The sequence below is a fragment of the Lissotriton vulgaris genome, chromosome 5, assembly GCF_964263255.1.
Source record: "Lissotriton vulgaris chromosome 5, aLisVul1.2, whole genome shotgun sequence".
In the NCBI taxonomy this organism is placed as follows: Eukaryota; Metazoa; Chordata; class Amphibia; order Caudata; family Salamandridae; genus Lissotriton; species Lissotriton vulgaris.
Window position 1 is genome coordinate 1033611075 of NC_141693.1, and position 22034 is coordinate 1033633108.

Here is a 22034-nt window from a genome sequence, read left to right on the forward strand (position 1 = left end):
TCCAGAGATACCTAAGTTGCACAGTCTTTGAATCAGAATCTGATGATTTACGGTATCAAAGGCCGCGCTGAGGTCAAGGAGCAGGACCACCGCATCTATTATTTTTCTAGATTGTTCCACTACTGACATTAGGGCTGTCTCCGTACCCTGTTGTGGTCGGAAACCAGTTTGGGTCGGGTGGAGAAGGTTGTTAGTCTCTAGGTGAGCTGATAGGATTAGGTTAAGATATTTCTCCGTGATTTTACTGATTCCAGAGAGCAGCGATATTGGTCGGTAATTTCCTAGGTCTGCCGGATCAAGGCTTAGTTTCTTTAGAAGAGCCTTTACCATTGCTTCCTTCCACATGGGGGGAACGGTTCCCGAGGAAATAGAAGCATTAATAAGGTCTAGGATCACTGGGAGGACCACATCAGCTACCAGTTTTATTTTTCCTAGAGGGGCAGGATCATTGGGTGAGCCGCTCTTTACTTTGGCGAAAATACTTTTTAGGGTAAGCATTTCCAAAGCCGGAATATTACCCAAGGAAATTGCGCTACCAGGGACTGAGGGAACTGAGAAATCACTTTTAGCACTTGAAAAGGAAGAGTAGATGATTTCAATTTTATTTGCAAAAAACTCTGCTTGCTTGTCACACTGATCTCCAGAGGGATCGGGTCTAGCTAAAGGGATGGAAACTTTAGAGAGAGTTTTAACTATACTGAAGATCTCCCGTGGGGAGCTAGAGGCGTCTGAAAATTTCTTTCCGTAGTAATCTGCCTGTGCAGCTCTCATTTCAGCTTTGTAGTGATGGATACTCTCCCTATAAAGTTTTTTCTTGTCTGGGGAGAAATTTCTTCTCCAGGCTCTCTCAAGTTTTTTTCAATTTTGTTTTAATCCCCGCAGAGAAGTGGAGTACCAAGGTTTATGATTGGCATCCTTGTTGTTTCTGATCTTTTTTAGTGGGACGAGGGAGTCTAGGGAGCTCTTTACCCAGAGATCGAAATTATCAGTGGCTGGAACTACGTCCAAAGATGGCCCTGGGAGGGGTTTTCAGTAGTGATGTCCATTGTTCGATAGATAGTTTAGACCAAGGGCGAGTCTCGGAGTAGGCTGAGTAAGAGGGGGGTGGTGAACATGGAGGGGACCAGATAAGGGGTATAAGAAGGTGGTCCGACCAAGGAATTGGGATGGGCTTTCCTCCAGATAGATCTTTTGAGTTCGAAAAGACAGGGTCTAAAAGATGACCTTTTATGTGGGTAGGCTCGGTAATTTTATGAGAAAAATGAAAAACTGAAAGATCTTTGATAAGTTCAGTGGCCAAGGTTTGCAACGGGTCATCAAATTGGAGGTTAAAATCACCCAATAAGGTAAAATTCCAGAGTGAGCTGGCCAGATCGGCTGCTAGTTCGGGTAAAGTATTACAGAAATTGGCTGAGGTACCAGGGGTTCGGTATATCAGCATGCCGGAAAATGTGAGGACAGGCGAGAAAAGACTGTACTCTCACAGTCCGGGACTGGGCTGCCGGTCAGCCGGCACGTTAGGCCCTGCTTATAAATAATGGCTATCCCCCCACCTTTCTTAGAAGGTCGGTCAACTCTTGAGATGGAATAGCAGGTAGGTAAGGCCTGAATAATGTCAGGTTCAGAGCTAGGGGTAAGCCATGTTTCAGTGAGAAACAGTATCTCAGGCTGTTCCACTTCGAGCAAAATGGATATTTCAGCTGTGTTTCGGCAGTGATCTACAATTTAAGAGCAGTATTTTAAATTTTGGTGGATTGATAGGAACTGGATGGGGATCTATTACAGGGTGGAGATTACAGACTAAGCAGATGTAATAATCACTCGAAGGAATAATTGAGTGTTTACATGCTCTGGGTATTGGGCCGGCTAGCGAGTATAATTTTTCATTGCTAAACTTTGATCTGAGGGGCGCAAGGGGAGGGGGTTGTGGCCCCTGGACCAGTCCGGATGCGGACAGGCGCAGACGGGCTTGCCTTCAGCACGCTGGTGGCGCGCCCGCTGCGTGCGTCCGCAGAGCGTCCGACCTGCCATCCAGGATTATAGTCCTCTTAATCAGGAAGGGGGGAGTGATGGGAGGAGTCGAGTCCCTCCGTTCAAGCGGCACCAAAAAGTTGTGACGGACCGGGGAGGTGATGGCAGGTAGGGGAGACTTTTACCATGTGCAAAAACGCAGTTTAAAAGTTTTAAAAAGTATTGTCACACAAATTCCCACTCAAAGGTTCCCAACACGCGCTACACACTGCTGCACGGCTGGCTTCCCTGTTCAATTTATCTCCTCTTAATCAGGAAGGGGAGAGTGGTGGGAGGAGTCGCGTCCCTCCGTTCAAGCGGCACCAAAAAGCTGTGACGGACCAGGGAGGCGATGGCAGGTAGGGGAGGCTTTTACCATGTGCAAAAACGCAGTTTAAAAGTATTAAAAAGTATTGTCACACAAATTCCCACTCAAAGGTTCCCAACGCACACTACACAATGCCGCGCGGCTGGCTTCCCTGTTCAATTTATCTCCTCTTAATCAGGAAGGGGGGAGTGGTGGGAGGAGTCGCATCCTCCCTTCAAGCAGTAAGGGGGAAAGATCTCTGTTACATTATCCGAGGATAGGGGGGAAGACACTAGTAGTTCGTCACACACCCCTACCCCAGACTGTTCACAGTTGGTGAACAGCGGAACGCGGGAAAGGTCTGCATTTCCTTTGTCAGAGCCTTTGCTTTGGCGAACTTCAAAGGAGAAAGGCTGCTGGGAAAGAAACCAACGCAGAATCCTCGGGTTATTCCCCTTATTACGGCTCATCCAGAGAAGTGGGGCATTGTCAATGTATAGGATGAAGTGAGAGCCCTCCAGATAGTATCTCAATTTGTCTATAGCCCATTTGAGGGCAAGACATCCTAGGCTGGTTTGGGTTTGACTTCTGATGACATATAAGGCCAGGGGAAGGAGCATGTCCTATCCCTTGCCTTAAACACATAATAGTTTTTTCAAGGTTAGCCTGAGGGTAGCGTTGGGGTTTTTCTTTTGGCACACCTCACACTCATGACAAAAACTTAGTGATGTGTGAGAAGATGCCAGGCCAATAAAAGTGCTGCAACAACATCTGGGTGGTCTTGTGGGCCCCTCTGTGTCCTGCCAATAGATGTGCGTGTGCATAAAATAAGACCTGTTCTTGAAAAGCCTGTGGTGCCACTAGTTGTGTGTGATCTCCGGAGTTCCCAACCCTGTATAGGAGTTCGTTTTTTATCAGAAAAAAGGGACATTTAGGGTTTGGCTTGTTTTTGGTCTGTTGGGCATACCCCCATACGGCCTGAAGGGTAGGATTGTGTTGTTTGCTGAACCTAAAGTTTCTGTCTGAGAGCCAGGGGGCTTGAGTGAGCAGGGACAAACGAACCAGGCCTTGGGGTTTCATGGGTTTTACTTTGTCCCTCAATAATGTCAGAAAGGATGGGTTGTCCTTTCCTAGAATCATTTGTCCAGGAAGAAAGGGCAATATCCCTAGTTAGGCTTGCAGGACCTGCCCATCGGGTAGATAAATAGGGAGTTGGACCAGAGGGTAAACACGGACGTCCCCATGAACACATCTGGTGGGCACTGTGTCTTTGATGGGGACGGTTGGTGGACCTACCAGAGACTGAAGTATAACTTACTGGCGACAGCCTGAATCTAATAAAGCTCTTCTGGTTGTGCCCTCCACAAGTACACGTACATTGAAGCTGGGTCCCATTTCTTCACTATAGAGGATTGAACGGGTATACAGCTTATGTCCATAGGCTCGTCCCGTATTCTTTTGCGGGGCAAGTCCTGGTAATATGGCCCCATTCGCCACACTCAAAACACTGAGGACCCTTGGCGGAAACCAGCTTGGGCGATAGGGACGGGGCTTCGTGGGTTCTGAGATGTGTCTGGGGGGGTGCGGGGGGGTTTGTTCAGTTTTTACTGGGGGTCATGACCCGCGTGTGGTTTTCTGTGAATCCCAAGGAAGGGAACTGTGAGAAGTTGGCCTGATATGTGATGTCCACTATTCTAGTGGGCGCCCTGTATCAGTCCAAACAACCCTTATGGTGATGGTTGTAAAGTCAACCTTATATACCAGCTATCCTAGTGGTAGCATGGACAAAGCAGTCTTAGGCTAATACTTCAGAGGGCATGTGAAGCTAATTGTTTTACCAATAATAACCCCTTGAATACCACATGAAAGGACACCACACAAGGTATATATCAAATATATATGTATTTATTACTAACACAACCCCTCTGGACTCTTTATGAGGTCAGAGTTCGAGATACATCACAAGTGACTCAATAAGCATACTATAAGTTGCACAAATACAATTGTGCCCTAGGGGCCTCACGAACCATATACTAAACAAGTGATATAGGAACCACTTCAGGAAAAGTGAATACTCCTAGGGCCTAGGAAATCGCTAGGACTATACTGAGTAACCAAAGGTTAGGAAGCAGGAGTTCCACAGGATGCGTGTGCAGTGTCTAAACACACTCACGGGTCTCATAGACTTCCAATGGGAACGCAAAGTTTACAAAGTAGTTGATTTCAGGCACTTCCGGATGGACTACGGGTAAACCCAGTTAAACTAGGACACTTGGATAGTTATTACCCACGGGAGCACCGGAGTACTCGAGTTACCTCACCCAGGGAAGCCGGGTGCATAGGTGTTTTTTCGTGTTGGGTTTCGTCGTCGAATCCTTTGGAGAGCTGCACAAAGATGCTGCAGGCGACCAGGAGGAAGATGTCCGGTTGGATCCAAGGGTGGATCGGAGCAGTGAAGAACCTGAAAGCAGAGGGGACAGAGTCTGGGTCACTAGCCAGTGACCAGGAAGGAACCAGGAAGGAACCAGGCGATGTCGAGCTGCAAACAGGTGAAGAAGTGAAGCTTGTCTCTGGAGCCACGTGGACCAGGAGGCATTGGCGATGACCAGGAGCTGGATACGAACTGTCCCATGAAGGATCTCGCTGTTGGCAGTGTCAGCTTCCAGATTGGAGTCAACAAGCCTTGGCAAAGGCAACCCACGCAGGAAGAGAAGATCTGCTTCTGTTCAGACCAGCAAGGTCTGTGGAGCTTCCCCTTTACAGGAAAGCAGGAGCAAGCCCGGAGCAACCAGGCAAGTGGTGTTGATTTGCAAAGATGTCTTCAGGAGGGCCACTAGCCAACGGGCTAGCAACTGCGAAGAAGCGTCGAGGAGAAATGCAGGCGCAGGCCCCACGTGGCACTAGTGGAGTGTGGAGGGCTGAGCTTCGGTGCACTTACGGCTCGGGGTTGGGTCTTCTCAAGTCCCAATGCACAACTTCGAGGACGCCTCAGAAGCTGCACAGTTAGCAAAAAGCAGGTACTGCAGGTAGTCCGGTCCCACGTCTCTCGTGTCCGCCACAGGTCACAGCTTTGCGGTGGATGTGGGTCGGGGTCAGAGAAGTCTGGAAGTCGAGAGGCTGCGTTGCTAAGTCTACGGGTTCCGGCGGGAGCGTCAACAAAGCAAACCGGCAAGTCACTGATGGTGCCTGTTTGCACACGGTGGTCACTCCTTGACCACAAGGGAGATTCTTCAGTCTTCTAGTTGGAGTAGAATGTCGAAGGTCCAGAGTTTCGTTTCAGAGTTTCAGTTCAGGATAATCTAATGTCTCTAGACACAGCTCCTAGCTTTATACTAATCTAAGGGGCTGGATTACCTGCTAGGTCCCTCCTATGGGTGGAACCTGGGAAGGGGGTGGTTACACCCCTTTCCTTTGTCCAGTTTCGCGCCAGAGCTGGGGCTGGAGTGCCCCAGCAACTGGTTTGAACCGGGCTATGTATGGAGCACCTTGTGTACCCCAGGCAGTGTCTCATTTCATTCAACCCACCCTGCCCCAGTACACTATAGCCTGTCTGGGGAGATGCTCGCACCTCCCAAGGCAGGAAACCTATTGTCCAGGCCTCTCCTGCCGGAGTTTCGTCCAGCAGCAGGAGGTCAGACTCTTGTCTGTGGCAGCAGCATCCATTTTGTGATTCTGAGGCTCTGTTTAACTTTAACCGGTAAACCTACAACTACATGTCTTCTCACTCTAGAAGGGTGGAATACTACCCCCGCCGCCAGGACTGGCGGAGGGTAGTATTCCAAAGTGTATGACACCTTACACGAAATGTTTTGATAAAGCAAAACCAAAGTTAGCATTAACCGCGAGGATTATAATGCCCTTAAGAGTATATGGTATGGCTATATCATAGAACAGCTATAAGGACATGATTCTGAAAGCTGCAGACAGGCTCAGCTCATGCTAGAGCATCATCTCACATAAAACCAAGCACTCTGCCTTCAGGATTGTCAAGGCCTGCCAAAGGAGCGACTTATAGGTATATATAAATGTGTCTATATGTAATTGAAGGTATAAGGACACTATACCTAAGCAAGGGGTGATTACACGACCTTGCCCCAGCTGGGTGATCAACCAGTTGTGTCAATTTGGAAGGCCAGCCAGGGGTGGCATAATACATGCTGCAGCCCCTGGTAGGCTTTGAATGCACCTATGCCCTGGGTACCTATGGTACACTATACAGGGTCTCACAAGGTGACCCAACATCCAATTGGAGATGTACCTAAAGTATATGGAGTCCATTTTACAGTGAGAGCAGATAGCCTGGGGCCCTGATTAGCAGGATCCCATGCCAACTAAGTCGAAATGTGAGAAGTTGGCCTGATATGTGATGTCCACTATTCTCATGGGCACCCTGTATCAGTCCAAACAACCCTTATGGTGATGGTTGTAAAGTTAACCTTATAGACCAGCTATCCTAGTGGTAGCATGGACAAAGCAGTCTTAGGCTAATACTTCAGAGAGCATGTGAAGCCAATTGTTTTACCAATATTAACCCCTTGAATACCAAATGAAAGGACACCACACAAGGAATATATCAAATATATATGTATTTATTACTAACACAACCCCTCTGCACTCTTTATGAGGGCAGAGTTCGAGATACAGCACAAGTGACTCAATAAGCATACTATAAGTTGCACAAATACAATTCTGCCCTAGGGGCCTCACGAACCATATACTAAATAAGTGGTATGAGAACCACTTCAGAAAAGTGAATAGGCCTAAGGCCTAGGAAATGGCTGGGACTACACCAAGTAACCAAAGGTTAGGAAGCAGGAGTTCCACCGGATGCGTGTGCAGTGTCTAAACACACATGCGGGTTCTCATAGACTTTCAATGGGAACGTAAAGTTTACAAAGTAGTTGATTTCCGGCACTTCCGGATGGACTACGGGAAAACCCAGTTAAACTAGGACCTTGGATAGTTATTACCCATGGGAGCACTGGAGTACTCGAGTTACCTCACCCAGGGAAGCCGGATGCATGGGTGTTCTTTCGTGTCGGGTTTCGTCGTCGAATCCTATGGAGAGCTGCACAAAGATGCTGCAGGCAACCAGGAGGAAGATGTCCGGTTGGATCCTAGGGTGAATCGGAGCAGTGAAGAACCTGAAAGCAGAGCGGACAGAGTCTGGGTCACTAGCCAGTGATCAGGAAGGAACCAGGCGATGTCGAGCTGCAAACAGGTGAAGAAGTGAAGCTTGTCTCTGCAGCCGCGTGGACCAGGAGGGGTCGATGACGACCAGGAGCTGGATACGGACTGTCCCACAAAGGATCTCGCTGTTTGTGGTGTCGGTTTCCGGATTGGAGTCAACAAGCCTTGGCAAAAGCAACCCACGCAGGAAGGGAAGATCGGCTTCTGTTCAGACTAGCAAGGTCTGAGGAGCTTCCCCTTTACAGGAAAGCAGGAGCAAGCCCGGAGCAACCAGGCAAGCAGTGTTGGTTCGCAAAGATGTCTTCGGGAGGGCCACCAGCCAACGGGCTAGCAACCGCGAAGACGCGTCAAGGAGAAATGCAGTCGCAGGCCCCACGCGGCACTCGTGGAGTGTGGAGTGCTGAGCTTCGGTGAACTTACAGCTCGGGCTGGGGCTTCTCAAGTCCCAATGCACAACTTCGAGGACGCCTCAGAAGCTGCACAGTTAGCAAAAAGCAGGTACTGCAGGTAGTCCGGTCCCACGTCTCTCGTGTCCGCCACAGGTCTCAGCTTTGCTGTGGATGTGGGTCGGGGTCATAGAAGTCTGGAACTCCAGAGGCTGCGTCGCTAAGTCTACGGGTTCCGGCGGGAGCATCAACAAAGCAAACCGGCAAGTCACTGATGGTGCCTGTTTGCACACGGTGGTCACTCCTATTGTCCTGGACTCCCCTGCCGGAGTTTCGTCCAGCAGCAGGAGGTCAGACTCGTGTCTGTGGCAGCAGCATCCATTTTGTGATGCTGAGGCTTTGTTTAACTTTAACCGGTAAAGCTACAAGTACATGTCTTCTCCCTCTAGAAGGTTGGAATGCTACCCCCGCCGCCAGGACTGGCGTGGGGTAGTATTCCAAAGCGTATGACAACTTACACAACATGTTTTGATAAAGCCAAACCAAAGTTAGCATTAACCGCGAGGATTATAATGCACTTAAGAGTATATGGTATGGCTATATCATAGAACAGCTATAAGGACATGGTTCCGAAAGCTGCAGACGGGCTCAGCTCATGCTAGAGCACCATCTCACATAAAACCAAGCACTCTGCCTTCAGGATTTTCAAGGCCTGCCATAGGAGTGACTAATAGGTATATGTTTGTCTCTATGTAATGGTAGGTATAGGGATACTATACCTAAGCAAGGGGTGATTACACAACCTTGCCCCAGCTGAGTGATCAGCCAGTTGTGTCAATTTGGAAGGCCAGCCAGGGGTGGCATAATACATGCTGCAGCCCCTGGTAGGCCTTGGATGCACCTATGCCCTGGGTACCTGTGGTGCACTATACAGGGTCTCACAAGGTGACCCAACATCCAATTGGAGATGTACCTAAAGTACATGGAGTCCATTTTACAGTCAGAGCAGATAGCCTGGGGCCCTGATTAGCAGGATCCCAGGCCAACTAAGTCGAAAACCAGCTAAACACTAGGCAAAAAGTTGGGGTAACCATATAGACAGATATCCACCTTCCTACAGGAACCAGGTTGGGCCCTGAAAAAGGATGGGGCCATTTCCACAGCCTGTTCGACAGTTAGGTGTGTGTGCTGTTTAAACCATTGTTGGATAGGGAAGGGTAGAGCTTCCAGGAATTGTTCCAAGTAAATCAAGGACATGATCTCTTCTTTGGTGCTGGTTTGTGGTATCAACCATTTATTTGCTGCAGTCTTCAGCTTGAAGAATAGGGTCTTCGGGTTATCCATGGGTGTTCCCGTTCTTTCCTAAACCGCACCCTGTAAGCTTTTGCATCAAGTCCTTAATGGTCCAGAATGAAACCCCTTATCTCATTATATGGAGTGTTCCTATCAGCATTGGCTATCTGATAGGCATATTTAACAACAAGGGGTGGTGATGGACAGAGTTTCTGAATTAAGCAGAATATTCTCACCCAACAAGAGATCAGGGCTAGATCCAACACCGTTTTTTAGCTCACTGCACCATCCCAGTTCAGAACCTGGCTATATGCAAATTAGTCTGTTTTTGTCCCAGTGCATGATGGGAACAGGGCAAACCAAACTACCAAGCCAATTCTTACACTGGGAAGGAAACAAGCTTTCGGGGACCGGTTTCTGGCATTTCAGCCGTCGTCGGCCCGGCTTGCTTGAATCCTGATGGTGAATGAGCAAGGGACTCACATCTGAGTATACCCTTCCACGCTTAGGGTGGACAAAATATTTAACAACAAGGGGTGGTGATGGACAGAGTTTCTGAATTAAGCAGAATACTCTCACCCAGTCAAGAGATCAGGGCTAGAATATATAAAATAACGGTGATGCATCAAGCCCTGATCTTTGGACTGGGTAAGAGTGGTATGCTTAATTCAGACACTCTGTTCATCACCACCCCCTTTTCTGAATCGTTTTTGGCCACTATAGGTGTGGCAGGGTATACTCAGACATGAGTCCCTTGCTCACTGCACCATCAGGATTCAAGCAAGCCGGACCGACGACGGCTGAAATGCCAGAAACCGGTCCCCGGTAGCTTGTCTCCTTTCTGGTGAAGAATTGGCTTGGTAGTTTGGTCTGCCCTGTTCCCATGATGCACTGGGCCAGGGACAGACTAATTTGCACATAGCCAGGTTCTGAGCTGGGATGGTGCAGTGAGCTAAATAACGGTGATGGATCAAGCCCTGATCTTTGGACTGGGTAAGAGTGGTATGCTTAATTCAGACACTCTGTTCATCACCACCCCCTTTTCTGAATCGTATCTGATAGGCAGCCTGTGCTTCACCTGTGAGAAGGTGGGCCAAAAGAAAGGCCCTTTTGCTTCAGGCCACCCTGACTCTCTGGCTGCTCTCTCGAAGTTTAATAGGAATGCATCAAGGTCTTCACTGGGCTGGTATTTCTTTAGGGACACATTGGGACCCGTTCCAGCACGGGTTAGCAAGTGAGAGGATAACTGTAACCGATCATCTGCAACCTTTTGCATGTTTCCGCCTGGTTCCTCATGGAATCCGTAAACATCTCTTTGTCAGCCTAGGCAGAGGACATTTGCTACTCCAGCTTCTCCTGTATCCGTATCAACTTCTGGATCAGGTTCTCCATGGCGATAGTCTTTAGAGGAGATGTGACCATATCCCACTTCTGACACCACGTGTGAAGAAACAAGGACGGACACTGAAGTGAATAGATGCAGGGTTCATTCAAAGTAACAAATGAAGTCAGGATGGTTTGTCCATTCAAAACATAATGTTCGGCAAAAGAAAAGTGTTCTCTCTGGGCTACACAGGGATAGGCACCGTCCTCTTCCTCTCTTCCGTCAGAGGGGGGGTGTGGGGGGGTATCAATGGTTTAGTCCGTTCCCTTCTTCTTGGGCTTGCCAGGCGAAGGACTCAGTAGGAGGTCAGCCGGTTGTCCATACATGAAAGAAAAAGATACGCCCCATAAGTGTTGGATTCCTTAAATACAATATTGTGAAAAGGGACCAGGGAGTGAGGGGAGATGCTCTCTAAGTGCCTGAAATGCAGCACTCAAGACTGGAGTTTCTGCCCACAGTGCATAAGCATACGGTACGGCGAAAGCGAGGTAGGAATTCAGCTCCCTCCACCCGCCTGGTCTTTGTTTACACTAGTTTCCCTTCCCCAGACGGCTTCCAACCTCCCTCGTACCTTGTGGAGCCACGCCCTTCCAGGGATGTGGCTGGTCTCCCCACGGTACCAGAGAGGGTCCAGTTCCCATCTTGGGTCGTCCACACGGCCGGTGTCTTGGTGCTCTTGCGCCAACGTCATCTCCTCTCTGCGCTTGCTTCCAGTAGGTTCATGGAGTCCGGGGCCCACAAAGAAGGTCTGGACGCTCTCCTGTTGTCCCCGCGATCAGGCTCCTTCAAGCTAACGCTAGCTGAATGCTTTGTCTTCCGCTTTGTACGTGACCAGGTCATCTGACTGAGTCACGTGATCTGAAAATCCTCACCAAGTGTTTTTTCCTTAAAGGGACAATCCCTGTTCTTCAACGCCATGTTCTGCGGACAGAGGGGAGGATAGGGAGACAGGTAAGGGGGAAAGGTCTCTGTTACATTATCCGAGGATAGGAGGGAAGACGGTAGTAGTTTGTCGCACACCCTCTCTCTCTTTTCTGTTAAGTTCCTTCATGCATCTTTGAGACTCCTCAATGACCGTTGCCATATCTATTGCCTTCTTAAGAAATTGATCCTTTGCTGCCCACAGCTTCTCCTGAATCGTCTTGTCCTCGCTGTGTACGATGAGCTGGTCACGTATTAACTCATCAGTCATGGTACCAAATCGACATTTAATTGAGAGCTCCTTTAATCTCGCTACGAATTCATCAATAGATTCATGCCCTGCCTGAGGACGTGTATTAATATTAAACTTGTACCGCACCCGGACTAGATTAGGTTCCATAGCAAATTTGTTCTATAGCCGTTTAATAGCTTTTTATATATACATTGGTAATGGGTTGACCATTAGGTCCTACAGCCATGGGCAAGTACTTAAAGATCCTTTGCTCTTCATTACCCAGTACTCTCAAATGTAACGTCTTTTTCCTGGCAGCTGAAAAATCGTGACCATCCTCCCAAGGCATCGATGAAGGCGCTGGCTGAGACCAAAAAAAAATTATGGGGTAATAATGTTGCTAGCTATAGTCAAATGACACTAACTAAATGCAGAGCAAGATGTATGGAAAGGAAACAAAAACAAAAAACCTTGTTCCTGAGTCTTTTACCATGAAAGACCTTCATCACTCCATGGAGCATTTTCCCTCACTTCAATGTGTACACTACTAAAGTGATGCCAAATCAGGCGTTTATGGGCTGATGTTCCCCATCTCACCGCTAATGCTTGTAGACAGCCCAGGAAGATCTTCCGTTACTTGTGCACCAAAGAGTTTTCTGCGTCAGCTTCCCCGTCAGCCTGAAGAGAAACTTTCCAGCTGAGATGTGGTGCCAGTGACACGTAGTCTCGTATTGTCCGCGTTGCAGTCTAGTTTCCTTTATGACGCATATCACGCGACGTGACTGTGGTGCACGTCACTGCTCGTGGTGCACATCCGGCAGCAGGATGGCTCACACACGAAGTCCAAGCTGCAGCCTTTGAAGAGACGGTAAGAAAAGGTTCAAAAACAAGGAAAACACAGTACCTTGAACCATGAGGTTATCCACATCTAGCATGCTTCGTCCAGATCCAATGGTCACGGTCCAACCCTCTCACCTGTGCCAGTTTCACTGATGTGCTTTCTTCACATCAGATAGGACCACCCAGGTTGTGCCTAATCCAATTGAGCTGCAGTCATCCTTCTTCACAGAGTCCAATTCGTCACCAAAATGTTGTGAAGGAAGACACTCACAATGCACAATAACTGTGCATTTCCAATAAGGCTTTATTGTAGACACAACCTACAGTCAGTCCTCACCAAGGTGTGAGCAGCAACTGACATCCATGGAATTTCCTCCGACTTACAATCAAAGGCAGAACCACACAAACAAACAGAAACATGCAAATTTCAGAATGTGACTACTGCATAACAGTTTATACCTTGGCCCTCAACATTTCAAGCAAGGTTTGCCAAGAAAGGAGTAAGCCCTGCTGATTACAGGTTTAAAGGGAAGGGGAGGAAGGTTAATAGGCCGCAATAACTTCACGTTTCCTTTGATCCTCTTGACGTCAAAGGGAACCTCTCTTGGGATATGGCTATGCTCTAATTTTGGCTCAGTATCAATTGTTTTGAGCTGCCCTTCCCAAGGTTTAGCTGCTTTCTATGACTAGTCTTTCGGGAGATTGGCTTGGATAGAATTAATCCATGCTGGGTGCTCTGCCTCAATCAGAAAGGAGTTTCACCAGGAGAAACAGTCTCTCTGAATTCTTTTCTAGGCCTTAGGCCAAGCCTCATTCTGTTGCTGGCATCTTGATAAGTTTTTGGAAAGGAACTGGATCTTACTGGCCTGATGTAGTTAACCCACTCTGCACCCCCTCAGCCTCGTGGCAAGAAACCACTTGCCTCTACATCCAGAAATGTGTGCTAGAGTAGATAAGCACCCATTGGGTAAGGAGCAGCGTACGAAGATGCATAATGCATGCCTGATTATTTAGGGATAGACAACGAAAAGGTAGATTCTCTCAAGTTGGTCATGAAGTAGGTTGGATGATATCAGGGTTGGAGCCTGAGAAAACCGCTCCAGATCTCCAAGAAAAGTTGTATTTAGTCATTGAAACTGTTGATCAAGTTATCCTATGCCGCTGTCTGCGCCAAGCTATCCATCAAGTCCTCAAGAGTGGGGACTGTTTGTTTGGACCAATTCCGAAGAATGCACATCTTGCTGTTGCCGGTGCATTATAGGGCCGGCACTTCTCCTGTCTGTTTACCGAGCGAACATTCAAGAATCATGTAACATTATGAGTGCTGCCGAGGGTGTGCAGCCCAGGGCATAGGTATCCTTGAGGACTTGCCACACCTTCGCCCAATAGAGTTGAAGCGTTCGGCAGGACCACAGAATATGCAGAATAACACTGTTCAGGAAGGCACATCTCCAGCAGTTTGAGGAGGGCTCTAATTTCACCTGAAAGAGCTGTTCTGAAGACTAGTGCCAAACCTGGTGGATTTCAAAATAGCTGAATTTCGCCCGTGCATCCAGGAGTTCTCAATCGTGGTTAGGCAAAAGATGCACCAATTGTGTGGGGGAGTATGAAGTGGTAAGCCGATGTTGCCAACAGAGTAGGAGAAGGTGCTCCTTACCCAGTTTACCTAACCTTGACTCAGACAGTTGCTGCCAGAATGGACAGCCAGCAAAATCCTGTTGACACTCCAGTAATTACATAATTAATAGTTTTTGGATATTTGCATTACAAAATATGATGGATATCTTTCAATGATTAATCATTTGTATATTTTGACAGGTGGTTTATAAACAGTTCATAGACCATTCGATTCAGCAACTTTTAAATTGGTAAACAAATCTAATTTGCTGAGGCAGCCCTCTTTAAGGTTTCGCCAGCACAGTGCTTATGCTGGTCTTTCAAAATCTCTTGTGAAGAAAAATAAATCTAAAAGGCGCTTAGAGCCCGCTCATTACTTGACTTTACCTGCCATTGGTTGGCTCCCACATCACACTCATTTCCCCGTTTCCTGTTGGTCAGCGTATCCTCCTCGCCTCCGGCTTCATCCTGGGCTTACAGTCTTCGCCCCTGCGTGGATCCTGGACCATGTACAGGTCCTGTGGCCAGTGTCCTTCCACTGTCCACAGGCTTCTGCAGTACTCTGGTTCTCCTTTTCGACATCCACTCTTATTGAGAGCTTGTCCCTGCAGTCCCTCACTTTAACCCCACCTTCCTCTGCTCACCCTTCAAACCCTTTTGTGAGCATTCCTGCCCTTCTCCCCTGCTATGGCTCACAAAACGGCAGCCATGCGCCAACGCAGACACCCTTGCGCCATGGTGCAAGGGTGCCTGCGTTGCAGGGATGATTGTTGTGCAGGAACGGACACCTTCCTGCACAACCAAACATGAATGGTATTTTGCTCCTTCTATGTGTTATGTTATGTTATGTTATGTTATGTTATAGAAGCTGATAAAGCGCAGCGGTTACCCGGAGGTTTCCTGGTGCTAGTTTATTATCCCTTTGGTAGAGAAACAGTAGACTGCAATTACAGGTTAAAAAGCCTGGACTTTAGACTCTTCCTAAATGACAGGAGATCTGCACTGTTTCTCAAGTAAAACAGAAGGTCATTCTAGGCTTTTGCTGCGCACAATACAAAGCTTCTTCCACCCCCAGAGGCTTTTTTTATAGGTGGTACTCTCACCAGCTTGGCTTCCATGGATCGCAGGGTTCTTTTAGGCCAGTACCATTGTATATGCTGTTTCAGGTACTCTGGGCCTATGCCTTGAAGAGCCTTGAAGACTGTACAAAGGGCTTTAAAGCGCACCCGTTTTCTGACCGGCAGCCAGTGAAGTATTTTAATTTCCTTGGAGATGGACACAAATTCAGGTGTGCCCGAAAGCAACCTCGCTGCAGAGTTTTGCAGCAGGTGGAGTTTGTTCATGCCTGTAGGCTCAGATAGAGGCCATTTCAATAATCGAGCCTAGACAGGAAGGTGTAGGAAGAGTGCCTATTGTCATTGGCCACAGGTTAGGGGTCCAGAAATTGGCATAATTCCCGAACAGGATGACTTCTGTTTTGCCTAAATTTAATTTTAGGCAGTTTTGTGTCAACCACCTCCCCACAGCTGCCATACAGTTGTGGAACTGATTGTTTAGTTCAGTTCCCTGACCAGGCTGAAGCGCCACGACAATCTGTGTGTAATCAGCGTAGGAGGTCGGGTTAAAGGAGCTGATCAGTGATGCAAGGGATGAGACTTACACATTAAAGAGTAGGGGGCAAAGCGAAGACCACTGTGGCACTCCGCAAGGCAGGGTAAAAGGTTTAGAGTGAAATGCATCCAGTGCAACTATTTGTGAATGCCCAGATAAAAATTATTTTAGGAGTTTTCAAGCTTTACCTTGAACCCCGCATCCCAACAAACGGTCCATCAGAAGATCATAATGGATCAAAGGTTGCCAACAGGTCAAGCAGAACCAGGGCAGCTTTACCTTTCTTATCCAGGGCTTCCCTAATCTCTTCCATAGATTTAATAAGTGCCGACTCAGTACTGTGACCTTCTCTAAAACCGTATTGCGTAGGGTCCAACACTTGGTTTTCACGTAGGAAGGCACTGAGTTGCACATTCATTGACTTCTCAATCATGTTCGCTGGTAGCGGAAGGCCTTATATCAGTCGAAAGGTATTTGGATCCTTGGGATCAAGGCTCGACTTCTTTAGCAAGGGTAGTACAGAAGCAAATTTCCACAATTTTGAGAAATGCCCTGTTTCAAAAATTGCATTAAAGAGGGAGGTGGGTGCAAGGCATGTGTGCTGCAGAATGTCAAAAAAGAGGAGAAATAAAAGCATTGTTTCTCGTTGCGCCACTCCTATGCTGCAGAGTAATGCGTGAAAGGTGCCCATATTTACAAGGCTATGAAAACTCACGCAGGGTGACTTTATGTGGCCTTGTAAATCTAGGCAAGCACACTGCACCACCTGTGCTTCTAAAAAAATGACGGAATGATCTTGAAAATGAGGCTGTCTATGTATATGTGTGGTGTGTGCGTGTATACACATATGTCATCAGAAAAAACAAAGGCTCAAGATAAGTTATAGTTAGGAAATCTTAATTATTTATTCGTATACAAAACCAACATAAACTACACAAGCATTAGAAATTGTAAAGTTATAGTTATAACTTAAAGGTATAATTTGTGCACCTTCCATAATTTGATAAAAATCATGCACCTCCGTACACAGCGTTCTCAACTCGCTATGCAGACTAAATAAACTATAACTCTCCCCACTGCAATACCGTTTTCAAAAATTGTGATTTGAGATGGAATCATTTTTGCAATGTTTGCTATAATTTATTGTGGTATAAATTATGCAATATGAAAGGATATAAGATGTGCATTTGTTACAAGAACCCATTCTGTCTGTAGAACTTAAGAGTTTTTAAACCGTTTTCCAAAGTGCAGTTAATATTCGGCTTTAATTAGAATTAATATGTTTAGGTTTAGTTTACCTTTAATGTGTAGATTATAAGCAAAACACAATGGCTATGGTTGATGGAAATATGCGATTCTGTGGTTGCTGCATTTACTGCATAATTATTAATCTATCGGCCTTGTGGCATAATTTGCTCAAAACTTTGCAGATTTCGACAAACATGTTGCTTTTAGCTGAAATGAATCAAAGCAATTCATCCAGAGAACGTCCTGTATAATGCTACATAATTTGCCTTTATTGACGCATAATTTGCATAAGCCTGATGTATAATTTGGTCCTTCAGTTCTCCATAATCCTGGTGGCCCTGCCAATGGAAAGGCTCTGTAGAGTGGTTTAGGACTGCAATTATGATGATAAAACCCATGCTTTTCTCTGTTGGAGTATGTTTTTCTACCACTGCATTTTGTGCTATAAGATGACTAAAATATGTATATTTAAATGTCTTGTAAGGGTCATACCCCAAGTTGACTGCCTAGATCATGCGAGGCTTCAGCCCCGCCTTGACATCAGGCCAGACTGATATGGAAAAAGAAAAGCCAAGTTCCCACTTCTTCCTTCCCCTGGTTGTCCTTCCACATCCACTTTTGTGTTTGCTTCCTCTCAGCCCTCTTTCCTGTGACGTTCCACATTGCACTAGACCACGCATCTCTCTTGTTCCTCCTTGTCCTCATTTCCCTTTGTGTTACTCCTTACTCCTCCTGTTCACATATCCATGTGTTTCTACCTTCGTGCACAAACAAAACCAATCACCCCCGCAACACAGGCCCCTTTGCACCATGGTGCAAGAGTGCCTGCTTTGGCGCATGGCATCCAATTGTGCACAGGGGAGAGCTCAGGGATGCGTCATATTGTTGTAATTATGACGTATCCCTTTGCTTTTGAAGTAACCCAGAGTGGCGCAGCCAAATGGCTTGCTGCTCAGCGCTGCGTTACTTCTTTGTAGATATGGCCAAGAATCCTTTCACCACGTTATATCTTATTTGTTGCAGTTTTATGGAAGCTTTCCCCACATTGCTGAACACACACCAGCAGGGGCCGATAAAACTTCTTCTCTCCGTTATACCGCCAGACCTACATGCCAGTCTTATATAGGCTCTTTCAGCCTTGCCAGAGGGTGCACTAAATCACAATATTCCTCTACTCTTTTATTGCAAAATGTCCAGTTTTTCAGCCATGCCTCTTCTGTTGGACCCTTTGGCTCAACCAGTGGATCGCCACCTGCCTTTTAGCCAATACCAGTGCCATGGATATAAATCTAAGCGCATCGTAAGGGTAATCTGTTGGAAACCCTTGCCTTCTCCAGAGTGGGTATTGCGTCTAATCCCCCCATCTCTTTTAGTGTCTTGAATACTTTTCTCCAGCGTAAAGTCATTGCAGGGCATATATGGCTGTACATTTTTGGCACTTTATGATGCTCGCTGACATGAACCGTGCAATATGTTCTGCTGTGTAATGTAACCGATGTAAAAACGTGGTATAAAATGTTATGTCTATAATTAAAGGACATATCTGACCTGTGCACATAAATACCACGAGCAATGCTGCGTTCGTTTTTTCCTCAGCCTCTGTGAATGCTTACTAAAAATGCAGCCCAATCAAATTGTTTGTTCACGCCTGTATAGATAAGATTGGGATATTAACAATGTGCTATAAACATCTGCTCGGTTGTTGGTCATTTTGTTGACTTCATATTTCAGGCATTAGAAACATGCTTTTCGTTTTAGTTGGTTTTTGTTGCAGCACCTAATGTATGTATACTCTATCTCTTAACTATATTTCTGATACATAGTCTGAAAGTATGTGTTTACACTGGATTCAGTTCCCCAAACAAATCATTTGTTCATGTTGAAAAACCAGAAGAAATATATAAGACCAACAGTGTAAGGAAAGTTGTTCATGGAAGAGGTGTTCTGGAGAAATGGAGATTAGGAAAGGCTAAGGCATGATAAAGGGTGGCAGCTAGGGCTTGTTTCCACAGAGACCCCATTTCCTGAGCTCCATGCTGCAGCTGCTAAATGTATTTATATATCCCAATTTGTGAGTTATTTGCGGTAAGGCAGGTACTGTTGCCCACCACTAGGTAGCGCCATATGCTGATGCTGCCTCAAGATGTATCCCAAGTTAGTTTGTTATCGTTGTGAATAAGAAGCTCGTGTTAGCAAAAAACTAGAGAGGCATCCCACATGATGTTTGTGAAGTGGGCCCCACAAACACTGCTGTTGGGCCTGGGTTAAGAACTCTCTCTAAGACCATAGTTTCTGTGCCATCACACATAGAAGTTAATAGCTGTCAAGATAAATTATCAGAAAATGCAAGTATTATTTAAAAAAATGTCATTAATGTGTTGAAGTTCCATTTTCTAGGTAAATAATATTAAGAGATAGGGGATTGGAATAAAAGTGTTGACTTTATCTCCATCTAGGGCCTTGCCGGAAAGCAACTTAGAGTTTGTAGCTGTCGAAGATACTCAAATTTATGAAAAGAAGACAAAAGAAAAATTCTACTGGTCAGCAGAAACAAAATTTGAGGAGCAGTGCGAGGATCTGAAAGATGACATACGGTTACCCACATCTCCTATTACAACAGAGACTGACATTGACATTACTGCGGCCCTTTTACCATCTGGAGGGATCCAGAGCCACCACCATGCCATAAAGACTGCAGTTAGTGAGACAGTGACCCATGAAGTCCCAGAATATGAACCCTGTTTCTATAATGGATTCAGTAATATCCACCCAGAAGTGGATGAGTGCAGCTGTTGCCACGTACGACTCTTCCCACATTCAAAGTTTCAGTCAATTTGCTCTGAATGGAGGAATTTTTCAATATCCACATTGCCATTTAGTTTTGGGAATAATTCTAAATCCATTTTTTTGCAGCAACCTTTGGAGCCCATTGATTGCAATTTATCACAATTCGAGGCTCAGACACAAGTGGAAAAAGTGCAAAAAAGAAATGTAAATTTTCTAATAAATCAACAGAAAGAAGAGTCTGTGAAAAAGCTAGTGGTGAAAAGCATAGATGATGTGGAATGTATGAAGTCTGTGACTCCATGTTACAACCAGGTGATGGGTCTTGAGGGCAGACTAGTTCCCACAGTGCACTCTAGAGAAGCAAACATGCCTATTTGTGATTCTGATTTGTATAATGACAACATGTATGTCAACAAAGGACCATTTAGTGACTCACATAAGATGCCAAATGTGGACACCACTAATCAGCCTGAGGAGGTGTGTGTGGACACTTTCGTTAATGAAGGACTAAATCTAGAAATGTTTGGATGTGAGTCTGATTCAAACCCTATGTTAGATCCAATAAAACAAAGCATTGAGGAATGTCAGAATTTTGTGTATTTTTCATCTGTTGCAGAAGCAAATGCCAACCAAGAAGACCTACAGGAGGTGACTGTCACTCTACCACAGAGTGATTCCATGCAGAATCCACAAAATGGATTAAACTTTGTGGTAGGTTGTGTAGAAAATTCTGCAAGGACTTTTGGAAAAAGTCAAGGGGAAGGCCGATTGAAGGAGGGCCCTCATGATGTGTGTAAAAATAGTGGTGTCATCAAGTGGTCAGAAATTACCAAACATGAGAATCCTCATTTTGCTACGTCTTCTGGAGCTATTTCTTCACAGTGCTGTGAGAACAAAGACTATCAACAACAACTAGGAAAGGCACTATCCACCAGTGATGTAAACACGCATATTTCGGATCAGACCTTAATGAGCAAACCCAACATATGTGAATTGATGCCTGAGCTGGCTGTTGAAGAGCAATTTCCTGAAAGCCCAAGCTTAGAAATTTCAGATTTTGGAGTGGAGATTAATAATCAATGCCATGATTTTAACTGTGTCAGATATTCAAATGAAACTAATTGTGTTGAAAAAGATGATGTTGATTCTTGTTTAAGTGTTGATTGTATTAGTGACCTCAGATCAGACGGACCAAGTGACCAGAGATCAACAGAGACTGTCAAATGTAATCTAATGTTAGACTCAAGAGTAGTAAAAACAACTTTCCAGAATACAGATATTGGCTCTGAAAAGACAAATGAAAATATATTATGTAGAGAAATTCCCCTTACTTTTGGGGAACCTGAGCAAGAATCTATAATGTGGTTCAAAGATACTGACCCTAGGAGTCGACCTAGGAATTCTGATTTGTTGAGGATCGCAATCAGTCCAGCAAGCGTGGACTACAAAGGAGTCGCCTGTCTGATGAAGGAACCATTAAGCTACTGGACACAAGGCGCAAACGAGGCAGCACATTTGACTTCTGAGATTGTGATGAAGATGTCCATTCAAGATGCATATGGAAGAAAAATCAAAGAATGTGGTCATTCTTTTCTAGAAGCGCTGAGGAGAGCTTTCTTAGATGCAGAAGGACATCGATTTACACTTTTAGATTCTGGTCTTGTGTTATCAAGATGCAAAGAATATGCTCAAGGAAGAACTGCTTTTATTACCATGGTGAGTTAGATTTTCAGTGGTATTACAAATGTGATGAACCATTTTAATGGTCTAAAATGATCCAGGCCCCAAGAGCACATTATTTATTTTGATTTTTATAAATGCTATCTTTCAAGAAGCCATTAATGTAGATGTTAAAAATAAATATCCCACCTCAAAATCTATGTACTTTAAAACCTAATTGTTCAAGAATAATTCCTCTGTGGTCAACAGTGTCAAGGCTATTGGTTATGGCAGTGGTTAAATATCAGAAGTTCCTAGCCCTGCCTTTTGGTTCCACCATCGTCTAACTAAGAGTTATTGTACAGAGTGCATTTTTTCTAAGCAACAGGTTTATGACAGAATTAGCCCACATTTAGGAATATTGATAGAGAATGAGGTTCAAGCAAGAGTTGAATGTTTGTGCATTTCTAGTCTAAATGTGTACAATTTCATAGTTATTTTAGAGTTACGAGCATTGTATCCAGCATAGTAATTGTGGTAATATTTTGG

At 45.7% G+C, this 22034-nt stretch overlaps 1 protein-coding gene across 1 annotated transcript in view; it reads left to right on the forward strand.

Annotated features, from left to right (window-relative positions):
- Window positions 1-22034, forward strand: part of LOC147711945 (uncharacterized) — a 210543-nt gene that overhangs the window by 98161 nt on the left and 90348 nt on the right. The window contains exon 3 of the mRNA XM_086922665.1: window positions 19496-21542. Within this exon, the coding sequence (XP_086778791.1) occupies window positions 19496-21542 (2047 nt within the window). The remainder of the gene's footprint in view (window positions 1-19495; window positions 21543-22034) is intronic.